The 15,509-nt window shown below is 38.7% G+C and overlaps 1 protein-coding gene across 2 annotated transcripts in view; it reads left to right on the forward strand.

The window, feature by feature from the left end:
- Positions 1-728: 728 nt before the first annotated feature.
- Positions 729-15,509, forward strand: part of RNF216 (ring finger protein 216) — a gene marked incomplete at both ends in the record, with an annotated part of 150,816 nt that continues 136,035 nt past the window's right edge. Inside the window, 3 exons of one of the 2 annotated variants that reach the window (XM_080703402.1) lie at positions 729-798; positions 10,509-10,639; positions 13,131-13,964. In XM_080703402.1, coding sequence (XP_080559528.1) covers positions 732-798; positions 10,509-10,639; positions 13,131-13,964 — 1,032 coding nt within the window. The remainder of the gene's footprint in view (positions 799-10,508; positions 10,640-13,130; positions 13,965-15,509) is intronic. The other variant, XM_080703401.1, reaches the window with a different exon arrangement.

Raw genomic sequence — 15,509 nt, forward strand, 5'->3', positions numbered from 1 at the left:
AGTTAGAATTGTTCAATCATGAGTAATACACATCTTTAACATAGTATTGCCAGTTATTCTCCAGAATGTCTGTCTCAGGTTTCCCTCCAAAACAACAATGTATAAGTTTCTCCATTTCTCACAGACTTGCCATTTTTGCCAGTTTAATCGTTTGAAATATAACTTACTTTCTGATCTGCTTGATTACTAGTGAGGTTGAACATTTTTTTCATATTTTCTTTTTTGTGATTTGCCTGTTCATATTCTTAGTCCATTTTTGTTAAGATATTTGTAAATGGATATGAGTTTTTTATCAGCACTTTGCCTCCTTAATATAAATATTAAACACATTTATTACCGTTTGTTTTGAATTCATATTTTTTGTGGTACTGGGGTTCCTGGAAACCCTTCTACTTCTGGGCTACACTCCCAGACCTATTTTTATACTTTTTTTATTTGGAAACAGGGTCTCTTAAGCCAGCAAGGCTGGCTTCGAACCTGCACGATCCTCCGGTCTCTGCCTCCCAAGCACGGGGATTACAAGTATGCGCCACCACGCTCGGCTTGAATTAATATTTTCTTAAGGGATGTTTTCAGCATAATCTTTGAGTACTACCTTGACAAGATATATAGAAAGAGTTTTAATACTCTCCCATTCTTAATGTTTCTCTTTTCTCTTTCAGACCTTTTAGAATAGATGGTCTCCATGCTTAGATATTAGCAATCGTATATGTGGACATCCACATTTGAAAATGGCAGAGGGAAATAACAATGAAGAAGTAATTCACTTGAACAACTTTCACTGCCACCGGAGAGAAGGTAAAGTTTTTTCTCACTTTCTCTCTTTACTCACTACTTTTTCCTTTAGTGTCATGGCAATATCTTCTTGGAAATGAACCTGTTTTGCACTATTTAGAATCCAGAGACATTCTGTTTTTAAATAGAACATTGGGCAGGTCTTGTGTCAGAAGATTATAACCTGCTGATATGAATGAAGTTTTAGAATTATCCATCACAATTAGATTAATATGTTGTTGGCATATGCCACACCACACCTGGCTAGATCAGCAATTTTCTTAAGCCAGGAGTCAGGCTGATCTAGCCAGGTGTGGTGGCACATGCTTATAATCCAGTACTTGGGAGGCTGAGATGGGAGGATCAAAGGTTTGCAACCAACCTCAGTGAGGTTGAGACTCAACTTAGTGAGGTCTCTACAACTTAATGAGACCCTGTTTCAAAATAAGGGAAAAAAAATAGGGCTGGGAGTTTAACTCAGAGGTAGAATGCCACTGGTTCAATCCCCGGTGCCAAAAACTGCTTATCTGTTTTTGTCACTATTCAGTTTCGTGTAAATGGAACCACACCACACGTACTCTTTGTACTAGAATTCTTTTGCTCAACATAGTTTTTGAGAGTCATTATGTTTATTGCATGTATTGGTAGTTCATTCCCCCACCTCCACTCTGGTACCACGGATAAAACCCTGGATCTCACACGGTCCGGAAATGTATCCTAACACTAAGCTAATTCTACAGCTCTCATTCCTTTTTAATTGCTAAATACTTTCTCTCCTAGAATTTTATACACAATGGAAATAGGCTTGAAAATGAAGATAAAGTTTGAAAATACTGGTGTGAAATAGACATCAGACAAATAGCCCAAAAAAAAGGAAAACTGATATAAATCTATATAAAATCAGATAAAGTAGAAACTATAGTCAGACTATTAATAGTGATAGAGTTCATTGAAAGGAAGAAGATAAAACAATTCCCTGTACTGTTAGTAACTTAAAGCAAACATGGACAGAAATAGAAGAATTGGACTAATTGTAATAGTAAGAAACTCTTTTTCTTTGTAGTATACTAGGTATTGAACCCAGAGGCATTCTACCTCTGAACTACACCCCAACTCTGTCTTTTTTTTTTTTTTTTTGGAAACAGTATCTTGCTTAGTTGCTGAGGCTGGCTTCAAACTTTTTTTCTTTCTTTCTTTTTTTTTTTTTTTTTTTTTTTTTTTTTTTTGTGGTACTGGGGTTCCTGGAAGCCCTTCTACCTCCGGGCTATACGCCCAGACCTTTTTTTTTTTTTTTTTCTTTTTTGGAAACAGGGTCTCTTAAGCCAGCACAGTTGGCTTCGAACCTGCGCGATCCTCCTGTCTCCGCCTCCCAAGCCCGGGGATTACAAGCCTGTGCCACCATGCCCACATTAGTCTTTTTATTTTTGAAACAGGGTCTTACTGAATTGCAAAGGGCCTCCCTAAGTAGCTGCGGCTGTCCATGAGATATTTTAACATATTTCTATTAATAACAGCATAGAGACATAAACATTTGCATGTACATAGACAATTGAAAGAATATTATCAGCTGAGCATGGTAACGCATGCTTGTAATCCCACTACTTGGGAAGCTGAGGCAGGAGGATTGAAGGTTTCCAGCCAGCCTCAGCCACTTAATGAGGCCCTCAGCAACTTAGTGAGACTCCGTTTCAAAATAAAGAATAAAAAATAGGACTACGGGTGTGGTTTGGAGGTAGAATGACCCTGGATTCAATCCTAATAATTGCAAAAAAAAGAGAGAAAGAAATAATATAATCAATAAACTTGACAAAAAGACATATGAAATACTGTACCCAAATATTGGCCAAAGTTGGTCATATTTTAGTCACATAACAACTTTTAAATTTCAGAGAAATGACTGAGGATAGTGAGTTCAGGGGCCATCTGGACAATATAGCAAGACTTTTTTTTTTTTTTTTTTTTTGCTGGTCTGGGGATGGAACCCAGGGGCATTCTACCTCTGAGCTACACCCCCTGCCCTATTTTTTATTCTTTATTTTGAAACCGGGTCTCACTGAGTTGCAGAGGGCCTCACTAAGTAGCTGAGGCTGTCCGTAAACCGCGTTCCTCCAGGTCTCAGCCTCCCGAATGCTGGGATTACAAGCGTGCACCACCACGCCCGGCTAAGACTCTGTCTTTTTAAAAAAAAATTTTTTCCAGGGGATTAAAATCATACAGATGATGTTCTCTAACCACATTGGAATTAAGCCATGAATCAGTTGTGGAAATACTATTAAAAAATCCCAGAATTTTGTGTAGAAAGTAGTAATATACTTGAAAGAAATCAACAAAATGAAAATCAAATTGAAAATTAGAAAATATTTTTAGTTGCATGATAATGAAAGATTATTTTGAAACTGATTAAATACATCTAATAAGGATGTTTGAAGAAAACTTATAGCCTAAAATGCATGTATTGTTTATTTATTTATTATTTACTTATTTATTTTTGTTGTACTAGGGATTGAAACCAGGGACATTCTACCTCCAAGCTATACCCCCAGCCCTAATTTTTATTCTTTATTTTATTTATTTATTTATTTATTTATTTATTTATTTATTTATTTATTTTGGTGGTACTGGGGTTCCTAGAAGCCCTTCTACCTCCGGCTACACTCCCAAACCTATTTTTACATTTTATTTTGGAAACAGGGTCTCCTAAGCCAGCGCGTGCCTGGCTTCGAACCTGCACGACCCTCCTGTCTCTGCCTCCCAAGCGTGGAGATTACAAGCATGCGCCAGCACGCCCGGCTTATTCTTTATTTTAAAACAGGGTCTCTAAGTTGCAGGGGGCCTCACTAAGTAGTTGAGGCTGGCCATGAACCTGTGATTCTCCCAAGTCAGCCTCCAAAGTACTGGAATTTCAATCATGTGCCACCATACCCAGCTAGCAATTAGTTAATTTTTTTTGGGGGGGGGGGGTGGTACTGGGGGTGGAACCCAGAGGCTTTCTACCTCCCGGCTACACTCCCAGACCTATTTTCTATTTTATTTGGAAACAGGGTATCACTAAGTTGCTGAGAGCCTCACTAAGTAGCTGAGGCTGGCTTCGAACCCGTGCGATCCTCCTGTCTCAGCCTCCCAAGTGCGGGAATTACAAGCATGCACCACCACACCCGGCGTCAATTAGTTAATATTTTAAACTTGCAAACTCTGTGGTCTCTTTTGCATCTATTCAGCAATACCACTTTATCTACTAAAACTAAACATATGCTTATCCTATGATTCAGCATTTCCACTCCTAGAATGCCCCCAGCCTAAATGAGCACACCAAAGACATGTACAAGAATATATGAGCATTATCCAAAATAGCCAAAATTAGCACCAACCCAAATGTCCATTAAGAATTAATCATTTATGATATATTCATATAGGGGATTTTTATACACAGAGAGAACACCATACAACATAGATGCATCTTAAACATGTTGTTTTCAAGAAACCAGATACAGAAGGATATATGCTCAAAAACAAGCAAAACTAATATGTATAGTTAAGAATTCTCCCTTCATGGAGGACAGTGTGTAGTGATTAGGAGGTACAGGAAAGCCACTAATATGCTAGAAATATTTTCCCACCTTGTGATGGTTATACATTCATGGACATTTTGTGTTAATTCGTGTAGCTATACACTTGATTTGTAGATTTTGTTCTATATATGCTTTAAATTTTTTAAATTGTATTTTATTATTATTATTTATTTATTATTATTATTTTTTTTTTTTGGTGGTACTGGGGTTCCTGGAAGCCCTTCTACTTCCGGGCTACACTCCCAGACCTATTTTTTTACATTTTTATTTTGAAAACAGGGTCTCCTAAGTCAGCGTGCGTGGCTGGCTTTGAACCTGCGTGATCCTCCTGTCTCTGCCTCCCAAGAGCGGAGATTACAAGCATGCGCCACCACGCCCGGCTCTAAAATTTTATATATATTTATGAAACATAAAAAATGGTATACAGTTAGACTGTGCTTGGTGCCCTCTCCCCCACCCCATTCCCCTTTGCCCCCTCCCAACAATGAGTGTCCAGGTTAACTATACTATATTCATACTTTTACACATATTCAGATGTAGCTCCTCCAATTATCAACCACAGCCTTTTTCCTCTCCTGTCCTTCCATTATAGTTTTGCTGAGATTTCCCCTCCATTATTTGGAGTCCCTCTAGTTTCCCCAATGCTTCCTAGTTTGGGCATATGAGAGAAAACATAAGTCCCTTCTCTTTCTGTGCTTGGCTGATCTCACTTAACATAATGTTCTCTAGATCTTTCCATCTTCTTGCGAATGGCATGATTTTGTTCTTTATAGCTGAATAGAATTCCTTTGTGTATATTTCTCATTCTTCTGTTGATGGAGACCTAGATTGGTTCCATATTTTGGCTATTACAAATTGTGCTGCTATGAACATAGGTATGCATATGTTACTGTAGTTCTCTGACTTCAACCCCTTTGGAAAAATACCAAGGAGTTGTAGAACTGGATCATATGGTAGATCCATTCCCAGTTTTCTAAGGAATCTCCACACTGATCTCCATAGCAGCTGAACTTTAAGTGTATTTTTAAAAGCTACTTTGAATCTTAGGTGTTTACAAATGTGTGATGTGTTAGAGTAAATATTGCCAATCACCAGATTTTTCATTGGGTTCTCCAGGATTGTGGAGTTTTTTTGTTTTGTTTTGTTTTGTTTGAGCTAGTTCTTACTAGGAGCCAGTTCTTGCTACAGTTCACTGCATATGAAATCTAAGACTGTATCCAAGTATTCAGGGAACCAAGTAGCAGAAGGTATCTGGGAGTCTTATCATTCGTGATGGTGCTTTTAGCAGTATCCCTTTACTCTCTTGGGCCCTTTGCTTACTGAACCAAAGGCTAGACCTTCTCTTAGTACCACTTTAGAATGAACCTTCAAGCTGGGCGTGGTGGCACACGCTTGTAATCCCCGCACTTGGGAGGCTGAGACAGGAGGATCACACGGGTTCGAAGCCAGCCTCAGTTACTTAGTGAGGCTTTCAGCAACTTAGTGAGACCCTGTTTGCAAATAAAATATAAAAAAGATCTGGGAGTATAGCCCGGAGGTAGAAAGCCTCTGGGTTCCATCCCCAGTACCACCAAAAAAAAAAAAAAAAAAAAAAAGAATGAACCTTCATATGGTAAGTCTTTTAGCATGGCTGAATGGGGGAGCTCAGCAAACTTCTCCCAAAAAATAAACAATAAAACGAGACATCATTATCAAAAACAACCATTCAAAGACACACAATAATCAAGCACATTTATTCAAGAAAATTTACTGTCTAGGCATGGTAGCACATGCCTGTGATCCTGGTATTTAGGAGGCTAAGACAGGAGGATCTCAGGTTTAAGGCCAGCTTCCACTACATAGCAATGCCATAGCAACTTAGTGAGACCCTGTTTCAAAAGAAAAAATGGTAGGGTTTAGAAGTATAGCTCAGAGGTAGAAGACCTCTGGGTTCAATTCTTAGTACCCCTTCCCCTCAAAATCTAATGAACCTGGGTTATAATGATGAAAGTCAGTGGTGGTTTAGCTAAGGCTACTTCTATTCCCTTACATTTACCTAGGCCCATTATTTATATGGCGGAGTTCTACCTAGGCTGTTAAGCAGACTCAGAAGAACCAGTCAGAAACACTAGAGAACCAGGGCATGATACAGCCAAAGACCACCTTAATAATTAGCTGCTCATATCTGTGATGGTCCAGAAGGTTGTACCTATGCAGAAGGTCACACATACCAAGAAGAAATCTAAGAGGGCCCTTGCAAGCTGCTCATCTGTGGCAGAACATGAGGCTTCATGAGTTGTGAAAGCAGAAAGTCACAGACTTATAATGTGCCTGAACTTTGTATTCCGAAGCCATACAGATCTATTTGCAGGAGTGGAAGCCTTGCTGGCTCAAGATTAAGTGTTTGTACTTATGCAGATCCAGTGTTAACTTCTAGGAAGCAAGTCTCAAAAGCAAAAAAGAAAGACTCCATACATACTGAGGAAAACACACACACCACAGAATGAGTTCACACAAGTCCCAAATGAAAACAAATCCCACCACAACTACAGTGGGCCCTTTGCACTGTGCGTTCTACATCTTTGGATTTAACCAACTGCAGATTGAAAATATTCTAAAAATTTTTTTAGCTAACCAAACATGTTCAGACCTTTTTCCCCCTTGTTCATTCCAAACTATATAGTATAAAAACTATAAGCAGCCGGGCGTGGTGGCGCACGCTTATAATCCCCGCACTTGGGAGACGGAGACAGGAGGATCGCGCAGGTTCGAAGCCAGCCGAGCTGACTTAAGAGACCCTGTTTCAAAAATATAAAAATAGGTCTGAGAGTGTAGCCTGGAGGTAGAAGGGCTTCCAGGAACCCCAGTACCACCAAAAAAAAAAAAAAACCTATTAGCATTTATATTGTGTCTGGTATTATGGATGGTTTAAAAGGAGGATATACATAGGTTACAAGAGGGACTTGAGCATGCTCAGGTTTGGGCTTCCACTGGTAGTCCTGGAAGCAACCCCTTGTCGACATGGAGGGCCCATGTACTTTTCCTAAGGAGAGGGGATCAGAATCCAGAAACGTTACTATATGTGAATACTGTATTATCTTAAAGTACAGTATTCACCAGAAAATTATAAGACATTCAAAGAAATGGGAAAGTGTGACCTATGCACAGGATTTTTTTTAAAGCAGTCAGTAGAAACAGTTTCTGTGAAGACTCAGATATTAGACAGAATAAGAAGTTAATATAAATATGTTCAAAGAACTAAAAAAAGACATGTTTTTGTTTTTGCAGTACTCAGGATTGAATCTAGGAGCATTCTACCTCCAAGCTACACTCCCAGCCTATTTTCATGTTTAATTTGAAACATGGTTTCACTAAGTTATGGTGGACTTTAGGAGATTGCTAGGCTGACCTTGAACCTGAGATCCTCCTGTCTCAGCCTCCCAAGTACTAGGATTGCAAGTGTACTCCACCACACCCAGCAGAAAATCATGTTTTAAAGAGTTAATGGAAAGCTTGATGTCAGTGAATCATCAAATAGAACTTTGGGATACTATCAGGCTTACTCACATACATGTAATTAAAGTCCCAGAAAGAGAGGGGAAAAAATAAGGGACAGAAAAAAAGATAGAAGAAACAATGACTGAAAACTTGCTAAAATTAATGGAAACTGTTGATCTCACATCCAAGAAACTAAATGGCTTCTCAGGAAAGATAAATACAAAGAGAGCTACACTTAGATTTACATGGGTCATTTTCCTGGGAGGGCCATGGCTTGTCACCTGGTTACATAGATAGGAAAACTCTCAAAGATTTTGAATCCCTCTCATTTCTACCCTTAGTAGTAAGTATCCGATGCCACCAATTTCTAATATTTTCTGGATTTCTTCAGCATGAATTAGGCTACTTCTGTTTGGCTGCCCCACTGCAGCTGATGGGCTCAAACCTTCTCCACTGTTAAAGAACTCACCATCTATAAATTTTCTGTTTTCCAGAATTTGATGACATCTCTTGCCAAAACCTCCCTTCCTCTTCTCATTACTCAAAGATTTCTACTTTTTTAAAGTTCCTTTATTGTTCATTCATTTGGTTTCAGGAGGTGATACTGAAAATCACTTGGTTTCATCCTGCCAGATTTAACTGGAACTTCTTTCTTGTATACCTTTCAGGCCCTCAGTTCAGTTGGTCATGTTATTGGTTAGTCTGCTGTGAAAAATAGCCATGGTATAGTGAAAAGATCATTGGACTTGAAACTAGGCGACTTTACGGTGTGTCAGGTACTATAATATAATAAGCAAGCATTTGATGTGGGTTTTCTCAACTAATTTTCACATTCTTGAAATGGGCACTATTGCTCAGCTTTTTATAATGTTGAGGAAATTGGTGTTTAAAAAAGTTAGATAACACCCAGGCCTAGTGTGTAGTAGAGCTAAGATTTAAACACAGGCAGCCTGACCCAAGATCCTACAGGTGCACCATTGTTTGAACTGCCTTCCCTGGCATCACTGCAGCTTTCTTACAGAGTGAAATGAGAGTGCTGGGGCTTTTGTTGTTGTTGTTTCTTTGCTATGCCAATTGTAAGAGTGTCAAAAGATCTGAGGCATTAACCTTGAGAAAGACATCACAGCTTCAGTGGCAGAATTTTAAAAATTATAATGATGATGCTTCTTTTTGTGTTGTTGCAGCTGCTTTAACCTTTCTTTCTGGATACTTAGTGTATTTTTTCTTCATTGCTCATTTTAACCTTTAATATTCCCACTGAACCAGAGAGGGAAAAATAGAGTTTTTTATTCAGTAACTCATATAGAATATGATCTTTTGACATATAAAAGGTAGGAAAAAAAAAACCCTTGAAAAGGCTCGCCATATATATATAGAGAGAGATAGTTCGTTTAAGTACAGTTTTATTGCCGGGGGTGGTGGCACACACGCTTGTAATCCCAGCACTTGGGAGGCTGAGACTGGAGGATCGCACAGATTCAAAGCCAGCCTCAGCACCTTAGTGAGTCTCTCAGCAACTTAGTGAAACCCTGTTTCCAGATAAAATATAAAAATAGGTCTTGGGGTATAGCCTGGAGGTAGAAGGCCCTTGGGTTCCACCCCCAGTACCAAAGGGGGAAAAAAGTAAATACAGTTTTATTCAAGAGGAAGTTAGAAAAGTTAAATTGCTTACTGCCATAGATACTAAATGGGTATTTGACTCAAACATTGAAATATGTTGTTTAAATGATCCTTAAGGTCTGTTTTGTAATTACATTATATAGTGTGTTACTGTTTATGACTTTAGTGAGCAAATATCAGTATTTTAAATATTAAGAGAAAAAAAATTCAGACTTAGTAGTTTATATAAAACCTTTTATTTGTAGGAAGAATGGCGATGCTTAGGAGGCTATGATTTCACCCTAAAGGAATTAAAATTTAAGCCAGGCATGGTGGCACACACTTGTAATCACAGCATTTGGGAGGCTGAGAAAGGAGGGTCACGGTTCAAGGACAGCCTTAGCTACTTAGTGAGGCTCTTTGCAACTCAGTGAAACCTGTTTCAAAAATAAAGAATAAAGAAATATAGAGCTGGGGGATATAGCTCAAAGGTAGAATGCCCCTAGGTTCCATCACCAGTACTGCAAAAAAAAAATATTAAAAGTTAAATATTTTTGTTTTTTATTGTTGTTATTTGTTTTGTTTTTGTTTTGGTGCTGGGGATTGAATCCAGGGGCAATCTACCTCCAAGTTATACCCCCACCGCACCCCTTTTTATTTTTTTGGAAATAGGGTCTCACTAAGTTACTGAAGGCCTTGCTAAGTTTCTGAGGCTGTTTTCAAACCTGTGATCTTCCTGACTCAGCCTCCCAAGTACTGGAATTATAGGCATGTACCACCATGCCTGGCTGGAAGTTAACATTTTTATCAATAGATTTTTCCAATATAATATAAGAAAGCTGATCATTTTGAGCATAAGTATTGTCATTTTTCTCTAGCAATTCCTAAAATACATTAGTGACCAAAAATCAGCATAGAAACATGGCTATTACTGCTTAAGTGCATGTGCTGCTTTGAGTAAGTCAGTTAACACACTGGTAGCTGTGAACTTGGCTTTTGGCTTTAGGCTTAACCTTCCTAGGCCAAAGTAAATCTAAAAGACTGGATGTGATTGTGCCAACAGTAACAGTGTTCTATTCCTTCCCATAGACTGGATCAACCTCAGAGATGGACCCATCACTATATCTGACTCCTCTGATGAGGAAGGGATTCCAATGCTGGTCACCCCAGCTCCTCAGCAGAATGAAGAAGACCTGGACGATGATGTAATCCTGACAGAGGTGAGTTTTTTTTTTTTTTTAATTTACCATGATGAGACATTATTGCAAGTTAGTGATCTGATTCTTCAGCCATTCTCTGGGCCTTATAGAATAGCTGAGAGCCCTTCTTAGCACTTTCATACATTGCTGAGAACAGCCCTCTTTCCATTCTATCTCATGTCTCTTTAGCTTTGAAAGTTGTATGTTTTGGCCTGTTTTGGACTTAACTTCTGCACTGTTGCTCCATCTGACTATCATTCGCTGCTTTGTAAGAAGTATATGATAAAATATGTCTTACTGTCAGGTAGAGATTATTTCCCCTTATTACCAGAGTTTTCAGGATTATCCTGGATAGTGTATATATTTTACTGGGGATGAAACTCAGGGGCACTCTACCTCTGAGCCACACCCCTAGACCAATTTTATTTTTTATTTTGAAACAGTATCACTAGGTAGATCTGAGGTACACCCCAAGCCCTTTTTTATTTTTTATTTTGAAACAGGGTCTCACTAGGTAGATGAAAGTCTCACTACTTGCTGAGGCTGTCCTTGAACCTGCAATCTTCCTGTGTCAGCCTCCCAAGTACTGGAATTATAAACGTGTGCCACCACACCTGGCTTACATTATAATTTTATATAAATTTTGTAGTCAGCTTTGCTAGTCCCCAAATATAGATAATTAGGTGAATAAATAATTGGTTTGTCAAAATTAAATCTTTTTGTCTAGCACACATGAGGGTCTGGTTTTAATCTCCAGCACTACAAGAAAAAAATTTTTTGCTATATTATAGAACAATTTATACATTACCCACTCTTTCTAAACAAGAACAAGTTTTTGTCTTTTCATATAGTCTAGCCACCTTTTATGTTGCTCAGCCAGAGCATTTAGAATTTCCTTAATAGAGAGCTCTCAAACATTCTTTGTTTATTCCTATTTTCTCTTTCCTGTTGCTTTTGTGAATGGTATATTTTTCCATTGTACCTTTTAACATTAAAAACATTTAAAAGCCAGGCATGGTGGCATACACTTGTAATCCCAGCACTTGGGAGGCTCAAAGACACCCTTATTAAATAGTGAGACTCTCATCAACATAGTGAGACCCTGTTTCCAAATAAATAAAATTGGGCTGGGGGGTGTAGCTCAAAGGTAGACTGCCTCTGGGTTCAGTCCCCAGCACCACAAAACAGTAAAAATTAAAAAAAAAAAAAAAAAGGAAAAGGGCTTAGGGTAGTTTAGAGGCAGAATGCCCCTGGTTTTTAGCTATAGTACCACACACAAAAAAAAATTAAAACTGTCTTGCCTTTTATTTTCTATATTTGTATTACATGTGTCTGAAAATACTTGAGTTTTTTTACTTCTTTCTCTTGACTAATTATAATATTTTCTCAGATTGAAAAGATAGTGAGAATAGCTACTGAAATAAATTGTTTTTAATATTTTAATATTTCTTTATTGAGTATGAACATCTTTTTGCTTAGGATTCCATTTTTAATTATGGAAGGAAGTAGCCATTTACTACTTTATTTCAAGTTTTTTCTTATAAGTGAATGTTAACTTCTGTCAAATTTCTGTCAGTGGAAATTACCATGACTCTTCCTCCTTGGTAAATTATTTTGTCTCCGGGACTACTCCATGTGATCATGGTATTATAATGTAATGGCAATGTGCTGCTGGGCTCCATTGATTAATGTTTTGTTTATAGTTTTGTCCATAAATCTTATAAGTGAGATTGGCCCATGGGTTTGAGTATGTATTTGTGCTATCCTTGACACGTTTGTCTTTTTTCTTTGCCATACAGGCTAAATTGCTCCCCTAAATGCAGTATATGATAGTGTGAGAGTTTTCACACATTCACTCCATTGCTTTATATTGTCTAACTAAAAAGTTGACCAATCTAATGGGGGTAAAATTATCTTATTTTAATTTTCATTTTGCTGATGATTAATAAGATTTAGATTTTTTTAATATCTTTAGTGAACATTTTTTTGCCTCTGCTGTGTTAATATTCTTTCATTTTCTCTACCATATAGTTAATTTTGTTTTAGTGGCCTCATATTATCTTACAATTCAGATAATAAACTCAAGCTTCACATCTGTGAATGGCTACATTGATTTCTACAGATACTATAATTGATTTTTTTTTTTTTTTGGCAGTACTGAGGATGGAACCCAGGGGAATTCTGCCTCTGAACAACACCCTCAGGCCTATTTTTATTCTTTATTTTGAAACAGGGTCTCAGTGAGTTGCAAAGGGCATCACTAAGTAGCTGAGGCTGGCTGCGAACCGCAATCCCCCTGTCTCAGTCTCCCCAATGCTGGGATTATAAGCGTGTTCTACCACACGCAGCTACAATGTGATATTTTGATGTTAGGATAAATGTAAAGAATAGGCTTTGTTAAGGGAAAATATTTTGCTTTCTTTCCTATTCTACCTCAGAAGTTCACTTTACGTAAGGCATAGACATAGGAAAGAAATTGAATTATTATTATTAAAATTTCATTTTTTCTTAGACAAATAAACCTCAGACATCACGACCCAATCTCATCAAACCAGCTGCCCAGTGGCAAGATATGAAAAGATTGGGAGAAGAAAGGCCTAAAAAGTCTAGAGCAGCATTTGAATCAGATAAGAACAGCTATTTTTCAGTGTGTAACAACTCGTTGTTTGATTCTGGGGCACAGGATGATTCTGAGGATGACTATGGTGAATTTCTGGATCTTGGGCCGCCTGGAGTCTCTGAATTCACTAAGCCAAGTGGCCAAACAGAAAGAGAACCCAAACCTGGACCAAGTCATAATCAAGAAGCAAATAACATTGTCAACCCCCGATCAAAGCAGAAAATCATTATCTTGGGAGAAAGTGGCCTCTTCCCAGAAAATGATCCTTTGGAAACTCAGAACCAATCTGAAGACTCAGAAACAGAGCTTTTATCAAATCTTGACGAACCAGCTGGTTTAGTAGACGACCAGGCCATTGAAGAAGACTGCTGGCTAGACCACCCTTACTTCCAGGCGATAAACCAACAACCCCATGAGAAAGCAAACCAGATTGTTCCCCAGGAGCGGAACACTGAAGCAGAGCTGGGCCCCATGTTGTTTCAGCATGATCTCCCAGGGCCAGCTTTTCCAAGAGGAGAAGGCCAGCAAGATGACATTCTAGGGCCTGCTTCTCCTCAGCCTGCCCATCTAGGGGAACTTGAAGACCAACAGTTAGCAATCGATGACGAAGAGCCAGGGCCAGCCTTTCCCCTGCAAGAAGCTCGAGAGGCCAATTTGGGAAACCTCTGGGGTCAAGGAGCTGCTGAAGTAGATCAAGAACTTGTGGCACTATTAGTGAGAGAAACAGTAAGTTTTATTTCTTTACTTTTAATATTTATTTAAATAATTATAGACAAAATTTTTATATGGGCTTTATTTTCCTAAGAAATGTATATTTAAGTATACAGAATAAAAGAAATTCTGAAGACATGAAAATGAAATCAGAATTCATTCATCTGTACTTAACTTTCCAGAAGCCCTTTATGGACTAGCTACATATCATGGGGCTGTCATATCCACAAACCCCTTAAGTTTTTCAGAGACTTTAAGTTCACTCTAAATTCAAACTCTTTTTTTATTTGTTTGTTTATTTGCTAGTACTGGGTATTGAACCCAGGATGTTCTACCTCTAAGCTATATCCCAAAGAACTAATGATGGCCTCATACCTACCATTGTCCTGTCTCAGTCTCGCACGTACTGAGATTATAGGCATGTGCCATCATCCTGGCACAAGCTCAAACACTTACAGCAAGTTTATTGTATTACCTAGACCCATGCTGTCCAGGACAGCAGTCACTACACTCTCAGTGGCTGTTTCCATCTAAACATCATAAAATTACAAATTCAGTTTCCAATGGCATCAGTCATATTTTAGTCTTAGTAGCTACATAGGGCCAACAGCAAGCACAGAACAGAATGTTTTCATCATCACACACAGTTCTGTTGAACAGCACTGCTACAAAGAGAAATGGAGGACTTTCCCTAATCAGCTGTAGTTTGCTTGAAACCAGAGGCATTCTACCTATTCTACCTTCAAGCTACACCCCCAGCCCGATTTTATTTCTTATTTTGGAAACAGGGTCTTACTAAGTTGATCAGTCTCACTACTTGCTGAGGCTGTTCTTGAACCTGTGATGCTCCTGTCTCAGCATCCCAAGTACTAGAATCACAAGCATGTGCCACCACACCCAAGTGCGGTGTTTTTATTTTTTAAAACATGGTCTTGCTAAGTTGCTGAGGCAGATCTCAAACCTTTGATCCTCCTGTTTCAGCTTTCTAAATATTAGAATTATAGGAGTGTGCCACCATGCTTGGCTTTGTTTTTGTTGTTGTTGTTGTTTTGGTTTTTGGGGGTTTTTTTGGTGGTACTGGGGTTCCTGGAAGCCCTTCTACCTCCGGGCTACACTCCCACGGGCTACACTCCCAGACCTATTTTTTAACTTTTTTATGTGGAAACAGGGTCTCTTAAGCCAGCGAGGTTGGCTCCGAACCAGTGCGATCCTCCTGTCTCCGCCTCCCAAGCGCGGGGATTACAAGCGTGCGTCACCACGCCCGGCCACCATGCCTGGCTTTGAATAAGTGTCTTAACCCTACTTCACCCAAGTTTGTTTATTTGTTTGTTTGTTCTTTTAATCTGGTTCACTAGGTTGTGAGATTCTTAGGGTCGGCATGGGATTATATACCTTATTTGTCTTGCTGTTCCCTTTGCCTGGGCAGAAATGCCCAGTATTTGTTGAAAGAATGGAGAGTGGGTATGTAAAATCGGGTAGAGGGCTAAATGACTTCTAGGATCATTCTAGACTTCATCTTCTACATAGACTATTAAATCTGGGAACCAGTATTCAATTTTA

Source organism: Muscardinus avellanarius, assembly GCF_963383645.1.
Source record: "Muscardinus avellanarius genome assembly, chromosome: 10".
NCBI classification, from domain to species: Eukaryota; Metazoa; Chordata; class Mammalia; order Rodentia; family Gliridae; genus Muscardinus; species Muscardinus avellanarius.